General features: G+C 36.1%; 1 protein-coding gene across 5 annotated transcripts; it reads left to right on the top strand.

The window, feature by feature from the left end:
- Positions 1-1,068: 1,068 nt before the first annotated feature.
- ZNF658 (zinc finger protein 658) lies at positions 1,069-19,373 on the top strand. 5 transcript variants are annotated; one of them, XM_030293590.2, is made up of 6 exons: positions 1,069-1,234; positions 3,249-3,347; positions 3,519-3,577; positions 8,628-8,754; positions 9,052-9,147; positions 15,567-19,373. In XM_030293590.2, exons 3-6 carry the CDS (start codon positions 3,563-3,565, stop codon positions 18,455-18,457), a joined length of 3,129 nt encoding a protein of 1,042 aa, XP_030149450.1. In that variant the 5' UTR covers positions 1,069-1,234; positions 3,249-3,347; positions 3,519-3,562; the 3' UTR covers positions 18,458-19,373. The 5 variants fall into 5 exon arrangements, with proteins under 5 accessions (XP_030149450.1, XP_030149451.1, XP_030149453.1 ...); XM_030293591.1 differs by having other exon boundaries at positions 1,087-1,182; XM_030293593.1 differs by lacking the exon at positions 3,249-3,347 and having other exon boundaries at positions 1,087-1,182.
- The last annotated feature ends 1,484 nt before the right edge of the window (positions 19,374-20,857 follow it).

Below are 20,857 nucleotides of genomic sequence, written 5' to 3'. Positions count from 1 at the left end.
TTTATGTTTCAAGTTTCTATTTAAATTCCAGTTAGTGAACATTTAGTGCAATACTTTCAGGAGTAGAATATAGTGATTCACCACCCACACACAACACCCAGTGCTCACCACAACAGATGCCTTCCGCAACACTCATCACCCATCCTGCCCATCCTCTGCCCACCTCTCCTCCCAGTGCTCCCAGCACCCACCAGTCCCCACAGTCAAGAGTGTCTCAGGGCCCCTGGGTGGCTCAGTCGATTAAGCATCTATTGATTACGCTCAGGTCATGATCCCAGGGTCATGCTCTCTCCTGCTCTGTCTCAAAATAAATAAGTAAAACTTAAAAAAAAAAAAAAGTCTCCCATGGTGAACCACATCGCCCTTCTTATCTTTTCTTCCCTTATGTACATCTGTTCTGCCCCTCAAACTCCACATTTCTTTAAGTATCTTTAAAAATAAGAACAATTTCCTACATTGTACAAATAATCACACTAACCAAAGTAATGGTAATTTTCCTTTATATTTCTAGTATCTAGGCTATATTCATGTTTCTCCAATTGTAGTCTCTTGTAGCTGTTGTTTTTTTCCAACTAGAATCCAACTGAGAACCATGCTTTGCAATATGTTGTCATGTCATAAAGTTAAAGTCTAATCCACGTATCTGGAGACTTAGGAAAAGTCTTCAAGGGTCAAGTCCAGTTGTCATGTCCCAAGGCGCTAATTGCCGGGGGGGGGGGGGGGGGGGGGGGGGAGGCTTCTAACATTACTTCCTGCAGTTTCCAAGTTTTGTGGGAAATGTAGTCTTTTTTTTAATGTTTATTTATTTTTGAGAGAGAGGGAGAGTGTGTGAGCCTGGGAGAGGCAGAGAGAGGGGAAGGGAGACAGAGGATTTGAAGCTGGCTCTGTGCTAACCGCGGTGGGGGGGGGGGGGGGGGGGGGGCGTACTGGACCGCAGGAAGGGTGAGATCACTACCTGAGCCAAAGTGGGATACTTAACTTACTGCGCCACCCAGGCCCCCTGGGAAATGTAGTTTTAAACGTCACGGGCCTACCGCGCAGCACTCTGGGAATCCAGCTTGGGGGCTCATTCTGCGCAAGTGCACATCCAGCCCTATCTCTTTCCGCGGGCCTTCTCTGCCTGAAGAGGACACAATCTCGGCTTCCTTGGGTCTGTGGGGGAATAGAGGCTGCCCGCCGGGGGTGAGAGCACTGGGGACACGGCTTCGCGAAGTGTGGGGCTCTGCCAGGTCGGGTAGGTTTGTGTGCGGCGAAAGCCAGGGGGAAGTTCGAGGAAGCTCCCGGCAGATTCTCCCCTCCTCCAGCCTCTGTGCATGTGCGGGGGGGGGAGGGGGGGGTTGGTTCCCACCTACTTCTGCGGAGCAGGTGGGGCTGAGTCCCCTGTCTGGAGAAGGTACTTCCTGTGGGCTCTGGGTGCTGGGACTGTGGGCAGTGGAAAGGGAATCCGCCTTTATGATGTTTTCGATGAACACGAGGCTACCAACAGTAGCTTGTGCATTAGTCTGAGAATTAAGTGTGTAAGTTGCTGTCACAAGATGCTTTGTTCCCTTTGGTATTTTATTTAAGCCTCACAATTGCCTTTAACATTCCATGTTAAAAAGTGAAAGGAACTTACTGGGGACGGAATGATATACCTGAGGGCACGGCTGGTAGGTGAGAGAGGCTGGAATAAATACAAGTAGATTTTACTCCCTGCTTCTTACTCTTTCCAATATCCATTCTGCCCCAAACCCAGAGGTGAAACCTCTGGAGCTCTTAGCAGAGTCCCCAAATTTTCAGAGGAGATAAGATTGTGAAGTGAATATGGACAGAACCTCACAATGTGGTAAATATTTCCTGGGATTTGTGGATTCTTTTTAGAGCCCCTCCTTCAGACAGAGACTCTTGAACCTTCCTGCGCTAACCTATCTCCATCCTCAGAGGCACATTCTGATAATCTAACACAGTGCTGGCCAGTAGAAAGATAACACAAACCAAACATAATTTAAAATTTTTCAGTAGCGACAGTGAAAAGATTAAAGAGGTGAAATTTGTTTTACTGATGTGTTTAACTCAGTATATCCAAATTACTATTTTGATTTGTGAGTAGGCACACTTCAGGTGCAGTAGTTGCATGCAACTAATGACTACATTACTGGATTTGAAGTGAATTCCAAAGTCACATTTAGAGTGTTAAATGGAGATTTCAAATGCAGTAAATTTGTTTCTCAGACCTGGATCCCAGCCCCTCTGGAGGAAAGTAGGTCTTAAGATAGGAAAATGAAAGCCCTAGAAACCATTGTCAGCTCTTCTGACAGATCCTTCATTGGAGTTTCAGAACAGAGGCAGAAGGTTCAGGAAAGGCACAGGTCCTGATTTTCTATACCAGAAGCAGTTCTTGATCCCTGTACAGCATGAGTGATGTATATTCAGGAGTATTTTCATGAATTGTGTAATTTTAAACAGCTAGCTTACCCCACCTCCAATGCCCCCCCCCCAATAAATCCTTACAAAATATGACTCTTGGTAATGTCATCACACCCCTGAAGCCATCACAGACTGGACAGTGGCACTGGACCTCCTTGCAGAAGGTGGTAACTTGAGGTTGAGAGGGGTGGGTTACTGTCATGCTGCGCAGGAACAGGCACGTCACTGGACGGCTGGTGAGGACATGATGCCCAGGGACGATATAACCAGTCAGAACTGGTGAAATCTTAAACAGCACCCAGTTTCCTTCATTCTCCCCTCTTTCCAGATTCTGAGCTGCCCTCACTCTATGTCCATCAGCACATATGGCATCTAGTTATGCGATGCTCCCTCTTTCCTGAATGTAGGTAATAATAAAAGGAGAGTAGAAGAAAGGCTTTCTATATTGGACACTTTGGAAGCCCAAAATATTGGGCCTGAAAGAATGATTTTTGTAAAGACACCCAAGGCAGAATCAAGAACTAAGCACAGTACTGTTTACTTAAACAGATAAGTACTATAGGCATCTTATTAAAAAATATGTCTTATAAGTTGCAACCAAGTTAGAACAAAAAGTTAGAAAATATATTTCTTGCATAAAGCATCCCATCTTTATTTTGGAGTTTTCTGGGGAAGTTCTAACTCAAGGTATAAAGACAACACAAACTTGATTAACAATCACATCTAAGTAATTTTTTTAACAGTTTAAATGAAGGTAGAAGGTTTTACCTTTGTATGCCTGAATTTGTTTAACCAATCTCCTTTTGTTTTATTTTGTGTTTTTTGTTGTTGTTCTTAATTAGAAGGGGACATAAATTGTTAATTCATCGACTTTTGAGTTACACAGCAGTGAAAAGACAAGTTTAAGCCGACATAATCATATTGGAGATGCACTTGTTCAGGTACTGCCTCTGTGTGGTCCCTCCTGTTCCTTCTCAAGAATGTCAAAGGGACATTCTTCTATAGGGAAACCTTTTTTTCTAGCTGGTGTTATGGAAATTTTTAGGCAAATGAAAATAGTTGTAAGGCAGACCAGGTGTCTCATAACTCTATTTTTCTTTCCTCTTCCCTAGGAGAACCTTTTCATTTCTTTACATTCTTCAAGGAGCAGCAGAAAATGAACATAGCTCAGGTGAGTTCTGTTTTAATAATCTGTTTGTTTTACAGTAGATTTTATAAGGGCTTAGGTGTCTATTCACATAGAAAAGTAAAAATAGAAATGGATCAGATGCCTTCATAGGTGGAGATACAGATGAAGAGCAGAGCAAAGGTAGCCTGTGGATATATGTAGATGCTCTTGTATTACAATTTTATCAAATTGGAGCTCTAAATCTATTTTTGAATTTTTGGTAGCCATGTCAGAGTGTTAGACAAACAATTCTTTTAAAGGTCAACACTGATGAGATGATTACACAAACTGATACCTCATAGAATGTTAAGACATTTGAAGTTCAAAAAAAATCTGTTTTTCTTTTTTTTTTTAATTTTTTTTTAACATTTATTTATTTTTGAGACAGAGAGAGAGCATGAACAGGGGAGGGTCAGAGAAAGAGGGAGACAGAATCTGAAACAGGCTCCAGGCTCTGAGCTGTCAGCACAGAGCCCAACGCGGGGCTCGAACCCACGGACCGCGAGATCATGACCTGAGCCGAAGTCGGACGCTTAACCGACTGAGCTACCCAGGCACCTCCCAAAAAATCTGTTTTTCGAGTAGGTGATTTAGTTAACAATTTGTCAGTAATAACTCTAAAATAATATAGAACATTGTCTGTACTTGTTCTTCAGTAAAAGTAGAAGACATAATGCTAAATGTGAACTTGGTCAATTCTGTTTTCCAGAAATTCAAACATAAGAGTTGAATAAGACATTTTTTCTGATGAATCAACTGAATATCCTTAAAATTACTGTCCATAAATATTTTGAGTACCCTTGGTATTTGGATTGCTCAGCAGACAATTTAAAATTGTATTCTGTTTCAAATGTTTAAATACTTTCTATTCACACTTGGTTTCTCTCCCACTTGCCTATCATATCCAGTGACCAGAGACTTGACTGTAATCACATCCTTGAGTCTTGTCAAGTCCTTTCTTTACCTGACTTTTCTGAGCACTTGTCTCTGCTTCTCACTCTGCCCTTCTGGAAAATTTCTTTGTTAGTGTCTGTGACACCCTCCGCTGGCTTTTTCCTTCCCCTGCTGCTATCTTTGTGGAGTCATCTACTTTCCCTTGTACTTTCATGTGGCTCATCACCCATTTTTGTCCTTGGCCTTTAATCTGCTCTATTATCTTGGTATGGTTTTATTCTCTTTATTTTTTTCTGAACTTATATTGAGATTCAGTTCATATACCATGCCATTCACCCATTTTAAGTGTAGAATTCAATGATGTTTTAGTGTAAATGTGCAGATATCACCACACTCAATTTGAAAATACTTTCATCACCTTAAAAAGCACCTCTACATTTTATCCCTTCTCATCTGTTCATTTGCCTCTAAGCCCCAAGCAACCACTAATCTATTTTCTGTCTGTATAGATTTGCTGACTCTATTATTTCTTGTAGGAGGGTTCTGCCTATGACAAATTTTGTTTTTGTTTATCTAGGAGGGTTTTAATTTTTCTGTTTTTACTAGTTATATAATTCTTGGTTGACAACTTTTTTTCTTTCAGCATTTGTCATACATCATTTCATTACCTTCTGTCCTCCATGGTTTCTGATTAGTAATCTGTTTTTAATACTGTTGTACATGATGAGTCACTTCTTTCTTGCTACTTTCGGTATTGTCTCTTTGTCTTTGTATTTGACAGTTTGATTTCCATGTGTTTAGGTGTGGATCTCGCACTCTAAATTTATCCTACTTGAAGTTTGTTGAGCTTCTTGGATTTGTAGATTAATGTTTATCATGAAATTTGGAGACTTCTTGGCCATTGTTTCTTCAAATATTCTTTCAGACTTTCTGTTTGGGACTCATGCATATGTTGGTAAGCTTAATGCTATCCCATATTTCATTTTCTGTCATTATTTTTTCTTTGTTTCTCACACTACATAATTTCAGTGGGCATCTTGTCCACTTTGTTCATTCTTTCTTTCACCTGCTCAAATCTGCTCTTGAACCCCTCCGGTGAAATTTTGATTTAGTTCTTATATTTTTCAACTCTTGAGTTTCTATATAATTTGTATTTGTTATATTTCTATCTCTTTATTGATATTCTTTATTTAGTGAAATTTTTTTTATATTTTCCTTTAGTCCTTGGACATTGTTTTCTCTAGGTATTTGACCATATTTAAAATAGCTGATGTAAAGTTATTGCCTAGTAAGTCTAATGTCTGCTTCCTTAGGAGTAGTTTCTATTAATTATACCTTTTCTGCATATATGTCTTTCTTTTCTTGTTTACTAATATTTTTGTTGCAAATTGGACATTTTAAATAAAATAATGTGACAACTCTAGAATTTCTCCTCTCCATAGGGGTCATTGTCAAAATTTATTTTGTTCAGTGACTTTTTAAAAAATTCTGTAGAGCCTGTGTTTCTTGTCATCTGAGGCAGCTAAAGTTGTCTACAGAAATTTCTTTAAATGCCTAGAACCAGTAAATTTTCCAGTCTTTGCTAAGGAGATCTGTGCATGTTTGGGAATTCCTTCTACAGTCAGACAGGCAGTTAATAACTCTGCATTAGCCTACACTTCCTTCTAATGCCAAACTCAGAGTCACCTAGAATTGACAGCTTAGACCCTTCTCACATCTTTCCTGAGCATACTCACAGCCTTGGGTGTATGCACAGCTCTGTGCAAGTATATGACCTCCTAGATTTCAGGAATATATCAGAGCTTTTCAAAACATTTATGGACATCTCATTATCCAGCTTTTCCTTTCAAGCTTCTTAGTTAAGCCATTAATTGCCCCAGCTGTTATCTACCACCTCAGATAGCCATTAAGTTAAACAAATGCCTTTAGTTGTTGTTGTATTTAATGTTTATTTATCTTAAGAGAGAGAAAGCATGTGCATGTGGGAGGAGCAGGGAGAGAGGTAAAGAGAGAATTCCAAGCAGGCACCATGCTGTTCGCACAGAGCCATTACAGAGCTCAATCCCACAAACTGTGAGATCATGACCTGAGCCGATACCAAGAGTCGGACACTTAACCGACTGAGCCACCCAGGTGCCCTGCCTTTAGTTGTTTTTGACACATGTCTGTGAGAATAAGGCTTTTCACGCTCTGAGCTAGCTCAAATAAAGGCATCCTGATAACCAGGGTCTTTTAGGAAACCACCAAACAGGTCAAATAATGACAGTTTTCTGTGAATGAGGCTTTGATGGATCTCCAACCCAGTTCTGCTGTTGTTGTGGTTGCCAGGCTTCTGGTTGCAGACCATTGGTTCTCAAACTACTGCAGAGTTGGGAGAGAGAGGGATGGGAACAGGGTAAGTTAAAAGGATATGGATCAGCATCCTTACTATGATTCCGCTGGTTTTTTTTAATGTTTTGAAGATAGCCTTTGTTAATTTCTATAATTTTGCCAGTTTTTTCATTGTTATTTATGGGCAAGAGAAATTTCTTAGATCCTTACTTCAACGTTTATATTTACGTCACTTGTTAGCTTATTTTTTTTTTAATCCAAGTGATTTCATTAAGTCAGATAGTAAAGAGATTGGCAAAATGAAAGCAATGCCACTTTTCTCACTAATTTTTTTAGTTTTGGAGGATATAATTAAAAATTTTTTTAGATTAAATTTTATGAGGGGTATTCCTGTTCTTTTGTTTGTTTTAGTTACCAGCTACTGAGTTTCACACACAGGAGGTACTCACTTAGTAATACCGAAGACATGAATGAACAAATAATTGGATACATAACACTTGGGGGAAAAAACTTGCTTCTATCCTATTATTTCTTAGTCTTTTTCTTTTTCTTTCCTATTTATAATTGTGATAAGAACACTTACATGAGATCTACTCTCTTAGCACATTTTTTATGTGTATAGTACAATACTGTTAACTATAGGTGAGCTACACAGCAGATCTCTAGAACTTAATGATTTTGCATAACTGAAACTTTTTACCAGTTGAACAGCAACTCCCCAATTTCCCCTCCTCCCAGCCCCTTTGAAGTGCTTTGTTGTGGAAATTTTCCCTTTTCTCATTTTCTAAGATTCTACCCTTTCCTGACTCTTACTACTTTTCAGAAAACTTTTTATTTAGCTTTGTGGCCTATACTTTATTTGCCACCCTCTTTAATATTCAGGCTTCCTCAAATACTGTTTGGTATTTTTCTTTCCTCAGTCCCATATGGGATGCATAGCAAGCATATAGCTCAAATTGTTGTCTGTTTGCCTCTTAAAATTTTAGGTACAACCCAAATTGCTAATAAGTCCTAACTTCTTGCCGTCATTTTAGACCTCGCTTCTGTGTTCTAAAACCGTGTGTATACTAGTTTAAGAGATAGGTCCAGTTTTACGTTCACAGACCCTTCAAGAACAACATGAACAGATCTGTTCACTAAAACTTCTAACATTTATTTTCCTTTTGTTTTCTAAATGTCAGTGTTTAGCATCAACATTCCAGAAGCTGCTCGTACAGTTAGACTAGGTGGTTGCACAAGAAGGTAGTTACCAAATTGGTTGTTGCTGCTGCCCTGTGATTATATCCCTATCATTATATTCATTGTTGTTACTTCAGTTAAAATAATGTTCTCTTATATTGCTCTCTATGGTTCCAACTCCCTGGTAAGTTGTTCTTTGCTCTTCATGAGCTCTAGATTTATGTTATCTTTATGTATTTATTTATACCTAAGTTTGATTGTGTAAAATATTTTCACAGCTTACATGTTATCTCTTCTTTGTCTCTCATTATTTACAATGATGATGCCTGAAGAGGGAATGAACATCTTAGAATTCTCTAAATACCCACGGTAATCACTTGGGATGTAGAGGAAGAATTGTAGGAAGCCTCTATACATTGAATTTTTTTGTCTTAAAAAAATCTATGGTTTATAAACAGATATAAATGAATTATAGTAAGTTAAAAATCTTGATAACTGAATAACTCCACAAAGACAAAATTAGGTCAGAAATAGATGCCTTTTAAACCATTTGTTTTAAAGCTTAAAAGTAAACAGGAAAAATAGTAATTCTCAAAGATACTTTCTTTTCACTTAATTCTGAATCCGTGAATAAAATGTATTGTCACAGGGGTCTGTGTCATTCGAAGACGTGGTTGTCGAATTTACCCAGGACGAATGGCAGTACATGAGCCCTGCTCAGAGGACACTGTACAGAGATGTGATGCTGGAGAACTATAGCCACCTCATCTCAGTGGGTAAGCATACCTTAGTATGTGACTTCCTCTAGGTTACATTTACTTTTTTTTTTTAAAGTTAACAAAACACATGGACTCTTTGTAGAGATTAATGTTGTACAGGCTTTTGAGTAAGAGGTCCAAGATAACTGAAGCCTTTAAGGAAACAGAAACAATGTTTATGTTACTACTTTCCATGGAAAACTTCAATTGAGCACATTATTTTGCTTCTCTTGCTGCTGTTAACTTTCTACACCTTTGGAAACCAAAAAGCCAATGGATCTGGTCTATATATACCCTCAATTGTCATGTTTACAGGGTATTGCTTGACCAAACCCAAGATGATCTTCAGGTTGGAGCAAGAAGAAGAGCCCTGGTCCTTAGAGGAAGAATTCCTAAACCAGAGGTACCCAGGTGGGTGAGCACTGACAAAAGGAAACACTTGGGGTAGTTCAACTTAGGGGAATACCTTCGAAAGTTTGTTTTATCCTTTTAAACAGCTCTATTGAGATAGTTTACATATTGGACAATCCACCCATTTAAAGAGTACAATTCGGTGGCTGTTAATATATTCACAGATACGTGTAAACATAACCACACTCCCATTTTCATCACCTCAAAAAGAAACCTTATACCCTTTAGCTATTGTCTCCCTTCCTCCTGTCCCCTACAGCCTTAGCAATCACTGATCTACTTTCTGTCTCTATAGATATGCCTATTACATTTCATGTAAATGGAATCACACATTATGTGGTCTTTTATGATTGGTTTCTTTCACATAGGATTACAAGATTCGTGTGTATCAATATTTCATCCTTTGACAAAATAAGGTCTCATTGTTTGTTCATTCTTCAGTCATTAGATGTTTGGGATTCTACCTTTTGGCTATTATTGAATAATGCTAATAGAAACATTCATTTACAAGTTTTTGCATGGATTTATGCTTTTTTTTTGACATGTGTTTTTATTTATTGAGTTATACTTAAGAATGGAATCACTGGGTTTTATGGTAACTATTTCAGGAACCTCCAGACTATTTTTCACAGTGCCTGCACCATTTTTCATTCCTAATGACAGCATATGAGGGTTCTGATTTTTCCACATCTTCACCAATAATTGTTATTATCTGACTTGTAGCCATCCTAGTAAAAGAGAAGTGATGTATTAGTGAAGTTTTGATTTGCATTTCTGTATTAGTCATCTGGCCTGGCATAATAAAATACCATAGTCTGGGTGGTTTAAACAACAGAAATTTTTCATAGTTCTGGAGGCTGGAAGTCCAACATCAAGGTGCCAGCATAGTTAATTTCAGTGAGGCATCTTCCTGGCTTGCAGATGACTGCCTTTTGACTATGCCTTCATATGGCCTTTCCCGTGTACTTGCATGGAGAGAAAGAGAGCTGTGATGTCTCTTCCTATTCTTATAAGGACACCAACCCTATAAGAGTTGGAGCTCTACCATTATGACTTCATTTAGCCTTAATTATTTCTCCAAAGGCCTTATCACCAAATTACATTGAGGGTGAGGGCTTCAACATATGAATTGCAATTCAGTCTATGACAATTTACCTGTTCACTGGTGATGTCAAGCATTTTTTCATGCGCTTGTTAGTATTTGTGCAAACTAATAAACAATTTCAAGAACTTCAAAAATTATAGTTTCAATATAACTCTTAGAGCAAAACGGTAAAATCATCCTGAGCGTGTTTACTGAAAATTTTTGTTGTGAAACTATTAAAACAGATTGTGTAACATAAAAATTGACATAATTTTTGGACCATGCATGTTTCCCAGTCACTAAATATAAATGATTTGATCATATTAGTTAGCTAAAAAAGATATTCCTAAATAAGTATCTTTGAAAGATTGTAATAAAAAGATAGTAAAGTTATTAAGTCAAAAATAAAATAGTATAGGGTTTCATGTTCTCATTCAGGTTTGAATTTAGGCAATAAATGCATAACTTAAAAAAAAACGCCCTCTACTCAAGAGCACAAGTTACGCATTTGAATGACTACACCAAACAATATCATACCAATTATCATAAAACACAAAATAATGGAGTACTAAGAATTTAAAATTCACCAGGATTAGGAGGTAATAATGTACTTTATCTGATTATATTAGACATGCTATGAACATTAAATAAGTATGCCTATATAAACGTAGATGATATTTATATTAAAGAGAACCATATATTTGTACATGTATCCTAAAATCAAAGAACAAGCCTTTCAAGTTCCCATGGATTTATTATAAGATAGTGAAATGCAATATTAGTCTAAAAAAGAAAACCTCAATAAATCCAAATTAGAATCCCATAAATAGTAATCTGAACATATTTTGATAAATCTAGAAATTAATGATAACATGAGTAAAAAAATCTATTGATATGGATATTTCAAAGATTACCTCTTTTAAACAACATATAAATACAAAAGGATATCAAATCCAAAATTGCATGACATTTATAAAAATAAATATGCATATTATTAACATTAGGATATGTGTAAGTTAATGAACAGAGGTAAATTGGTAGTCTCCTAGTAATAAATTAAGCAAGAACAATAACAAAAATGTACTAATACAAGCAGAATTTAAAAGTGAAATTAAAAATTAAAAACTGGAGGATTGAGAAATTGTCGTATGTTTCTTAGAATAAAAAACAGTAAAATGAATGAAATTTGAGCTAACCCTAACAAAAACAAAAGAAAAGAAGCACTTATGTGATAAATTCAAGATTGTAAAATTTAATGCAATATCAAAGCAAATCTTATTCATAGAAGTGATGTGATAGGATTTGCTCTGTTAGATATGTAAAGCTGTGAGAGTTAAGTAGTATGAAACTGGAGGTGAGATAGTTTAATATAATAGTGAAACAGAAAAGAAAGGTCAAGAAAAACACATATGCTTTATAGATAATTGGTCTTTGACAGGTGGTTCTATTCCCACAGATCAGTGGAGAAAGAATGTTGAGGTAATCTTTTGGATCTACATGAAAAATGGGATTCAGGTGGCTTAAAGTCCTGATTTTCAAAGCAAAACTAGAAATATTCTGTATGATAATGAGAATGTGTTCATGACTCTGCTTAGGGAAGAAATTAATAAGATATAAAAAGTATTAACTGGGGGAAAGATGGAGTAATGTATTTTGTTTTACTCTGCCCACTAAGTACAGCAAAATGTATACGTGTGTGTGTATGTGTGTGTGTGTGTGTGTGTGTGTGTGTGTGTGTACAGACATAAACATAGACCTATATATATGTATATGCATATTATATATAAAAGTATATATATATATATTTGTGTGTTTAGAGAGAGAGAGGGAGAAAGACAGAGACAGAGAGAGAGAGAGGGAGAGAGGGGAAATGTAACATTCTGATAGATAACAAAACAATGAAGGTGAACTAGGGGCCTTGGCACTTGATAAAATACAGGGTGGTTAGTGTTAGGAAAATGCTGGTAGGGACCCTGATCTCTTACCCTTCTCCATTGTTAATAGAACAGCCCACTCCTCCAACTCCCAAAGGTGTCTGTGGAAGTTTAGTCCACACTTGGCAGTAGTGAAGCTGCAATCCACTTCTTTTGTTGGCATGATTTCAGAAGAGGTTGGCTAATACTGAACATTAATTTTGATAAGTCCTATTAATTTTTTCTTAAGGATCATGCATTTATTGTGCTGTCTAGAAGTATCAAAACTCAAAGTAACACAGATTTATTCATATGTTTTCTTCTAGAAATTTTTAAATTTCACATTTTATATTTTATGATCCACTTGGTAGTTTTCATAGGATGAGTTATGTGTTAAGTTTAAATTTTTGAAAAGGGGAGTCTGGTTATTCTAGCACCACTTTATTGAAAAAATTATTATTTCCTATTGAATAGCATTTCCATTGTTCTTAGAAAATGGATGAACATATATTTTGTATATGGTACATAAGTATAAATATGTGTATATTTGTACTTTTATTCTGTACATTTAAGACTATATATTTCTGTGGTATCTCTATTCTTTTTTATTTATCTACATATTTATCCTTCCCCAGTACCACATTAATTTTATTACTCTATATTCTTAATTAGACCTTAAAGTCAGGTAATGTGAGTCCACCAATTTTCTTCTGTATAAATTTTAAAATGATCTTCTTGATATTTACAAAAAGCATGCCAGCTATTCAACTGGGATTGTATTGAATTTATAGATCAAAAGAGGATTGATATCTTAACAATATAGATTCTTCCAATCAATAAAGAACATATACATATCCTTTTATTTATGGTTTCTTTGATTCTTTTTATCAGTAGTTTTCAGCAGATACCAAGTATTTTGTTCTTTGTTTTTTCAGCACTATGGTAAATCATATTCCTTGTCAGATTTAAAATTCCAGTGATAATTGCTTGTATATAATTGGCTTTTGTATATTGGCTTTGCATTTTGCCTTGCTGAAAACAGTTATTAGTTAAGGAGCTCTTTTGAAGATCTTCTTGGGGCTCTCTGGGTAGACTTACTGTGTATCGTTTATTTCTATTCTTGCTTTATTGCATTGGTTGGAACTTCCACAGTCTGGAATAGAAGTGCTGAGGGTAGACAGCCTTGTCTTTTTCCAATCTTAGTATTCAGTCTCTTATTCTTAAGTAAGTCTCTTATTCTTAAGTATGATATTAGCTACAGGCTTTCTGTATATTCCCTTTATAATAGGTTAATGGATGGAATTTGAATTTTGTAAAATATTTTGTCCCTTAAATGATGTGATTTGTCTTCATTCTTTAGATGATTAAGATGATGGATTACATTGATTGACTTTTAAATATTGCAATAGTTTGTATTCTTGGGATGAACCCCCACTTGATCCTGATAAATCATTTCTTTTCATATATAGTTCTTTTTGATGCTTTTTTTTGAGGATTTTTACATTTATGTCATGAGGGATATTGGTCTGTAGGTTTCTTTTCTTGTGTTTTCTAGAAGAAATTATGTAAAATTGGTATATTATTATTATTATTATTATTATTATTATTTTTAATGTTTGGCAGAGTTCACTAGTTACTACCATCTGATCCTGGAGCAGTTTCTTGGAACTACATCTTTGTCGATCACATATTCAGTTTCTCAGATGCTGACCTATTGTGTTACCTCTTCCTTCATGAGTTAATTTGGTAGTTTTTTCAAATGAAATTTGTCCATTTCACTTAAATTGTCAAACTTATGGGCATAGAGCTTCCCCTAATATTCTTTTACTGTCTTTTTAGTATCGTATCAGTATTTATGTCCCCTCTTGCATTTTTTTCTGTTATTAATACTGTGTGTCTTCTCTTTTTTCTTCTTGGTTTTAGCACTTAAAAAAAATCTTCAATGAACTAAGCTTTGGTTTCATTTTTTTCTCTGCTTTCCATTTTCATTTTCATTGTCATCTTTAGTCTTTATTATTTTCTTTTTTTCTTTCTTTAGATTTAATTTGTTCTCTTTGTCAAGTTTGTTAAAGTAGAAGCTTAGGTGACTGACTAGAGGTCTTTCTTTTCTAATATAAAAGATTGTAAGCTATGAATTTATCTCTGAGAACTACTTTAGCTGCATCCCACAAATTTGTATATGTTCTAAACAGTTTTTGTTTTCATTCAATTCTAAATATCTTAATTTCTTGGGAGATTTTCTCTTTGACTAATGGATTAATTGGAAGTATATTAACTTACAAATATTTTGTGTCTCTCCAGGTAACTTTGTGTTAATCATTTCTAGTACAATTTCTCTGTGGCTTGAGATTATACTTTATACAATTTCTGTTCTTTTATATTTGTAAAGATTTTTCTTGTAGTCCATGATGTGGTCTGCCTTGATGAATATTTTATGTATATTTAAGAATAATATGAATTCAGCTATTTTTAAAATGTTCTTGGGTTTTGAGAGTATAGTTATTCCAAATGCTGCTGCATCCCTTCTAGCTATAATATTGTATTCCTGCCTCTTTTCCCTTTTTTCCTTCCCCTACCTGCTGTGTTGCCACAAGTACCCTAAAACAGATTTATTTCTTTTGCAGATTCCATAGAGTAGATAGGAATGTGGTTTTAGGAATAGTTGCGGTAGTGATTGTTGTTACCATCCCTGAATGTCCTATGAATAGAACTTGCTTAGGATTCTTCATGATCTTTCCACTAAGCTCTTGGTTTGGCTCATGGAAAGAAATTTTGCAAGTGTCCAGTCCTTTATACCTGTGGCAATGGAACTTTCATTTCCTGTTAAACCTATCTAGAACCACAGGGAAATATTCCATTTTTGTTAGGCTTGAGTAGGGTGCATATTGTCAAAAAGATTTTCTGTTCTGTTAGACTATCTTTATTTCAGACCTTTGGCCAGAAGGAATAGGGTTTTCTTGTAGCTCTTTTTGTCTGTGTGTTGTTGACTTTGGATTACAGGCTTCTCCAACACTCCAGTACCCCATATAAGAATTATGGGAAACAGAAAAGCCTTGAAATCCTCTGCCATGTCATTTCTTGAGTCCCAAAGTTCCACATTCCATTTTGTAGCATCTTACTTACTTTTTTATTTATTACTGATTGATTTATTGATTTTCCAGGGATATTTTAATTGTAAGAGAGAGGACTTAGGAAAATAGATACTCCATCTTGGCCAGCTCTGGAAATAATACCTGTTTTCTTTAAATAACATGGATGAAGGGAGAGAGAGTATATTTCTTTTTCTCTGTGTGTATGAATTACTAATCTCTGGGAATGTGACCTGTAACAGTAGATTACAATACATAACAAACATATGGCTATAAATTCCTTTCCATAAGAAATGTAAGATACAGAGACGTTTTCGATTTTTCTCATTTTAGGATATCTCAGCATTGATATTCACATTGAGGGGAACCAGGAAAAACAAGAGAAACCTCTGTGGCAAGTAATATTCACTAATAACAAAACATTGAGTAAAGAAGAGCAGAAAGTCTTAGAAAAACCGTTTAATCTGGATATAACTCCAAATTCTTCAGGAAATATGCCTTGTAAATATGACTCATGTAGAATGAATTTGCCAGTTGTTTCTGAATTAATTATTTGTGATAGAAACTATTCAAGAAAGAAGGCTGATTACATGGATGTATGCAAAAAATTGAAGCTTGATACTAAGCATGAGAAAACTTACACTGGAGAGAAGTCTTACAGATATAATAAAAATGTAAAACCTCTCAGTTATTGGAAAAACCATCAGAAACTTCAAACCCTGGAACAATCTTTTGAATGTAATGAATTTGGGAAAATTTTACATAAGACTGTTTGTGTTATAGGAGAGGAATCCTATAAGGGTGATGAATTTAGGAAAAACTGTGATAACTACATGAGAACTGGCACAAAAGAGAAATGCTTTCATCTTAATGAATGTAGGAAATCCAAAACCACTATTGAGAATTACAATAAAGTTCACATGGCTGTGGCACACTATGAATGTAATGAAAGTGGGAATAACTTCAGCAGTATCTCATCTCTCACTCAATCTCAGAGAACTGCTACAGAACAGACTAGTTTTGCAAGCAATAAGTGTGATGAAAACTTGAGCCAGAGCTCAGCCCATATAGTACAAAAAAAGACACAAACTAGAGATGAATTTTGTGTGTATAATGGATGTATAAATACCTTCTACCAGAAATTAGACCTTATAGTATGTCAGAGAACTCACACAGAAGAGGAATTGTACCAGCGTGGTAAATACAGGAGGTCCTTCCATCAGAACTTAGCCCTTAGTGTACATCAGCAAAGTGAAACTGGAGAGAAGTCATTTGAATGTAATAAATGCAAGAAATCCTTTTACCAGAAAGTACAACTCATTCATCATCAGAGGACCCATCCAGGGGAGAGACCTGAGGAATGTGGGGAATCTTTTTGTTCAAATTCATACCCTGTTCATTATCCTGAAACTGATATAGGGGTCAGTCTCTATGAATGTAGTAAATGTGAGAAAACTTTCTGTCAGAAGTTAAACCTCAGTGAAAATCGGACAGTTCACACAAAGGAGAAACCTTATGATAATAGTGGATGTGGGAAATCTTACAAGAAGTCTGCTCTCGTAGTATGCCAAAGAACACACACAGGGATGAAACTCTATCAAAGTAATGTATATGGAAAAACATTCTCCAAGATGTCACATATCAGAGAACATCAGAGAATTCACACAAGGGAGAAATCCTACAAATGTATTGAATGTGGGAAAGCTTTCTCTAAGACATCACATCTCAGAGCACATCAGAGAATTCACACAGGTGAAAAACCCTACAAATGTGTTGAATGTGGGAAAACTTTCTCTAATAAGACACACCTTAGTGCACATCAGAGAATTCATACTGGGGAGAAACCCTATGAATGTAATGGATGTGGGAAAACTTTTGCTGATAATTCAACCCTCAGAGCACATCAAAGAATTCACACAGGGGAGAAACCCTATGAGTGTAATGAATGTGGGAGGCCTTTTACCCATATATCTGTTCTCAGAGCACATCAGAGAATTCATACCGGTGAGAAACCCTATGAATGTAATGACTGTGGGAGATCTTTTGCCCATAATTCAGCCCTTAGAGCACATCAGAGAATTCACACAGGAGAAAAACCCTATGAGTGTAGTGACTGTGAAAAAACTTTTGCCCATAATTCAGCCCTCAAAGTACATCAGAGAATTCACACAGGAGAGAAACCATATGAATGTAATGAATGTGCAAAAACTTTTGCCCATAATTCAGCCCTCAGAGCACATCAGAAAATGCACACAGGGGAGAAACTCTATGAATGTAATGAATGTGGGAAAACTTTTTCACAGAAGACACACCTCAGTACACATCAGAGAATTCACACAGGTGAGAAACCTTATGAATGTAGTGAATGTGGGAAAACCTTCTCTCAGAAATCATACCTCAGTGGACATGAAAGAATTCACAAAGGGGAAAAACCTTATAAATGTAATGAATGTGGGAAAACATTTGTTTATAAGGCAGCTCTCATTGTCCATCAAAGAATTCACACAGGAGAGAAACCCTATGAATGTAATGAATGTGGGAAAACTTTCTCCCAAAGGACACACCTCTGTGCACATCAGAGAATCCACACAGGGGAGAAACCTTATGAATGCAATGAATGTGGGAAAACTTTTGCTGATAATTCAGCCCTCAGGACACATCAGAGAATTCACACAGGGGAGAAACCCTATGAGTGTAGTGAATGTGGGAAAACTTTCTCCAAGACATCACACCTCAGAGCACATTTGAGGACTCAAACAGGGGAGAAACCCTATGAATGTAATGAATGTGGGAAAACTTTTTCCCAGAAGTCATATGTTATTGCACATCAGAGAATTCATACAGGTGAGAAACCCTTTGAATGTAATATATGTGGGAAACCTTTTGCCCATAATTCAACTCTCAGAGTACATCAGAGAATTCACACAGGTGTAAAATCCTATGAATGTAATGAATGTGGGAAGACTTTCTCCCAGAAGTCACACCTAAGTGCACACCAGAGAATTCACACAGGGGAGAAACCCTATGAGTGTAATGAATGTGGGAAAGCTTTTGCACAAAATTCAACTCTCCGAGTACACCAGAGAATTCACACAGGAGAGAAACCCTATGAATGTAATGAATGCAGAAAAACTTTTGTCCGTAAGGCAGCTCTTAGAGTACATCACACCAGAATGCACACCAGAGAGGAAACCCTTACATGTAGTGAATTTGGGAAGTCCTAATGGGACTCAGATCTTATTGGATAACATATATTAAAGAAGCTTATGTCACATAGACTGGCAAACTGTTTCCTTTTCCACTAGGCACATACATAGCTTGTCTAATTTAACAATCTGTCCTTCATTCAAGTGATGCTGGTCATGGAATATGACACTATTACATTTAATCTAAGTCTAACCTTCAGAAGTCACCTTACATTCTTTCTGTCCTATATTATACTGTATAGAGATATTTCCAGGGCAGACTTCAGTGCCATGTATTAAATATGGTAGAACATAAGGTGAAAGAAGCCAAATCTGAATAACTGGGTGAAACAACACCTCCACTAACATCTTCACAAGTTGGCTTAAAAGAAAAACATCAAATTGTACTCTGTTGAGCTTTTACAGATTTTGTTCTATTGGTTAAACACACATAGCTTAGATAATTCTGTTATGGTGGGACAAAACCCTATGAATATAAATGTCAGGAAGACCTATAAAATTCAGCCTGTCACTATGTATCAGATTTCATATGAGGAGAAAAGCTGTCAACATCTTGAGTGATCAGAAGCCTTCATTAAAAATTAGAGAAATCTCAGGGAAAAACACAAAAGCCTTTACTAGATGTTAAACATCAAATAATTAAGATTTGACCAAAATCTTATAATTTGATAATTTATATTTTAATGAATATTGAACAGTTGTTTCAGATTTTTTTCCTGAGGAAATGTATCAGTTTCAGAATTGAAGATAAAATCTTCACCTAGAACTGTTGTACCTAAATTTGTGATTTATATATAACTTCAAGTTTTATAGAAAACATATAATAAAATATTCACCTGTACAGAAACTCACTGTGGAATGTGAAGTTTTAAAGATGGAGGAATAACTTAAATTCTCTGTACAACCCCAATAAATGTTTGTGGCTAGTCTCTGAGCTATGTGGTACATCTGTATTAGTTTGTGTAATAATTCATTATTGGTTATGAGTTCTAGTAGAAAACAGCAACCAAACCTCCTCTGGACCTAATCCATTTTCCTTTTTGATTTATAATTTATGTTCTTCTGTTGGCTTCCTTCAGCTTGATGCTGTTGATGCTGTGAGATTTTGGCCTGCCTGCTAGTGTGGCCCTGTTTTTCTAGGATATTGGAGATCCATAAGATTTCCTAAGTATCCTCGTGTATCTGGATGGGTGAGTGGGCTGAATGTTGATTCTTACATGGTTTTTTTGGCCTTCATTATATCGCACAAGTGGCTTATTTTGCACTAATTATAAAGGAAATCATCTCATCCCTCTTGTATGCATGTAGCCTGGGCATCTCATGTAGGCTCGTTTTCCAACCTCATAATGTATGCTCACACTGCAGCATTGCAAACCAGTGTTATTTCTGTCCTGCTTGGACAGTAGGTTTTGGAATTGGAATGAAAAAGGCTACTTTCATGTCATAAGTACCACACTGATATTGAAAAACAGACTAACTTGAGAACAGGTATTTTTTTGACAGTGGGTGGTTACCACCCAGCGGCATCACTACCAAAGAAAGCCATTGGATGAAGGCTGTATCATCATAGTACCAGGGGTACTACACCAGCCACTGAATCAGCACTCCTTGTGACAAGGAAGTTCCAGCAGGTAAGAAAATGTTTGCTCTTCCTCAGTCTCTGTGCTCTTCCTCAGTCTCTGACACCTTGATGCAACTTGAGCTTATTGTACAATGTTCAAAGGGAAATGAAAGAAAAAAACATCTCTTTCCACATGTCTGATTTTTTCAGAAAACTGTATGAAAAGGAAATTATCAAATCTTGAATACATTAAAAAAATTAACTTCAGTTTAGAATAGTGTTAGATTTAAATAATTACCAATACTAGGTGCTATATACTCACCCAGTTCCTCTTATTAACATCTTCTATTACTCTGGTATATTTGTCTTAACTAAATAATGACACTGATACATTATTAACTAGACATCATTTTTCCAGATTGCACTGTTTTTTCCTAATTTTTTTTAATATTTCAAGATGCCATTCAGGATACCACATTACATTTAATAGTCATGTCTCCTTATCTTCCACTAGTCTGTGACAATTTTTTAGACCTTCCATGTGTCAGTTACCTTGACAGTTTTGAGAAGGACTTGTCAAGTATTTTATAGAATACCTCTCGATTTGGATTTCTTATATCTTTTTTTTTTTTTTAATGATTGCACTGGCACTACAGATTTGTGTATCCATTTTATTTTGTAGGAAGATCACAGATAAAATGCTATTCTTACCATATTAATAGTATATGCTATCAACATGAATAATCACTGACAATGCTAAGCTTGATCACCTGGTTTAGGTTGTATCCCTCAAAATTGTGTAGGTGAGCACTATGCTACTTGGTAAAAAATTATTTTATCTTATTTAGTTTATATTG

The sequence above is a fragment of the Lynx canadensis genome, chromosome D4 (genome assembly GCF_007474595.2).
Source record: "Lynx canadensis isolate LIC74 chromosome D4, mLynCan4.pri.v2, whole genome shotgun sequence".
Lineage (NCBI taxonomy): Eukaryota > Metazoa > Chordata > Mammalia > Carnivora > Felidae > Lynx > Lynx canadensis.
The sequence above is the reverse complement of the archived record's forward strand: the minus strand, read 5'-3'. Positions and strand labels throughout refer to the sequence as shown.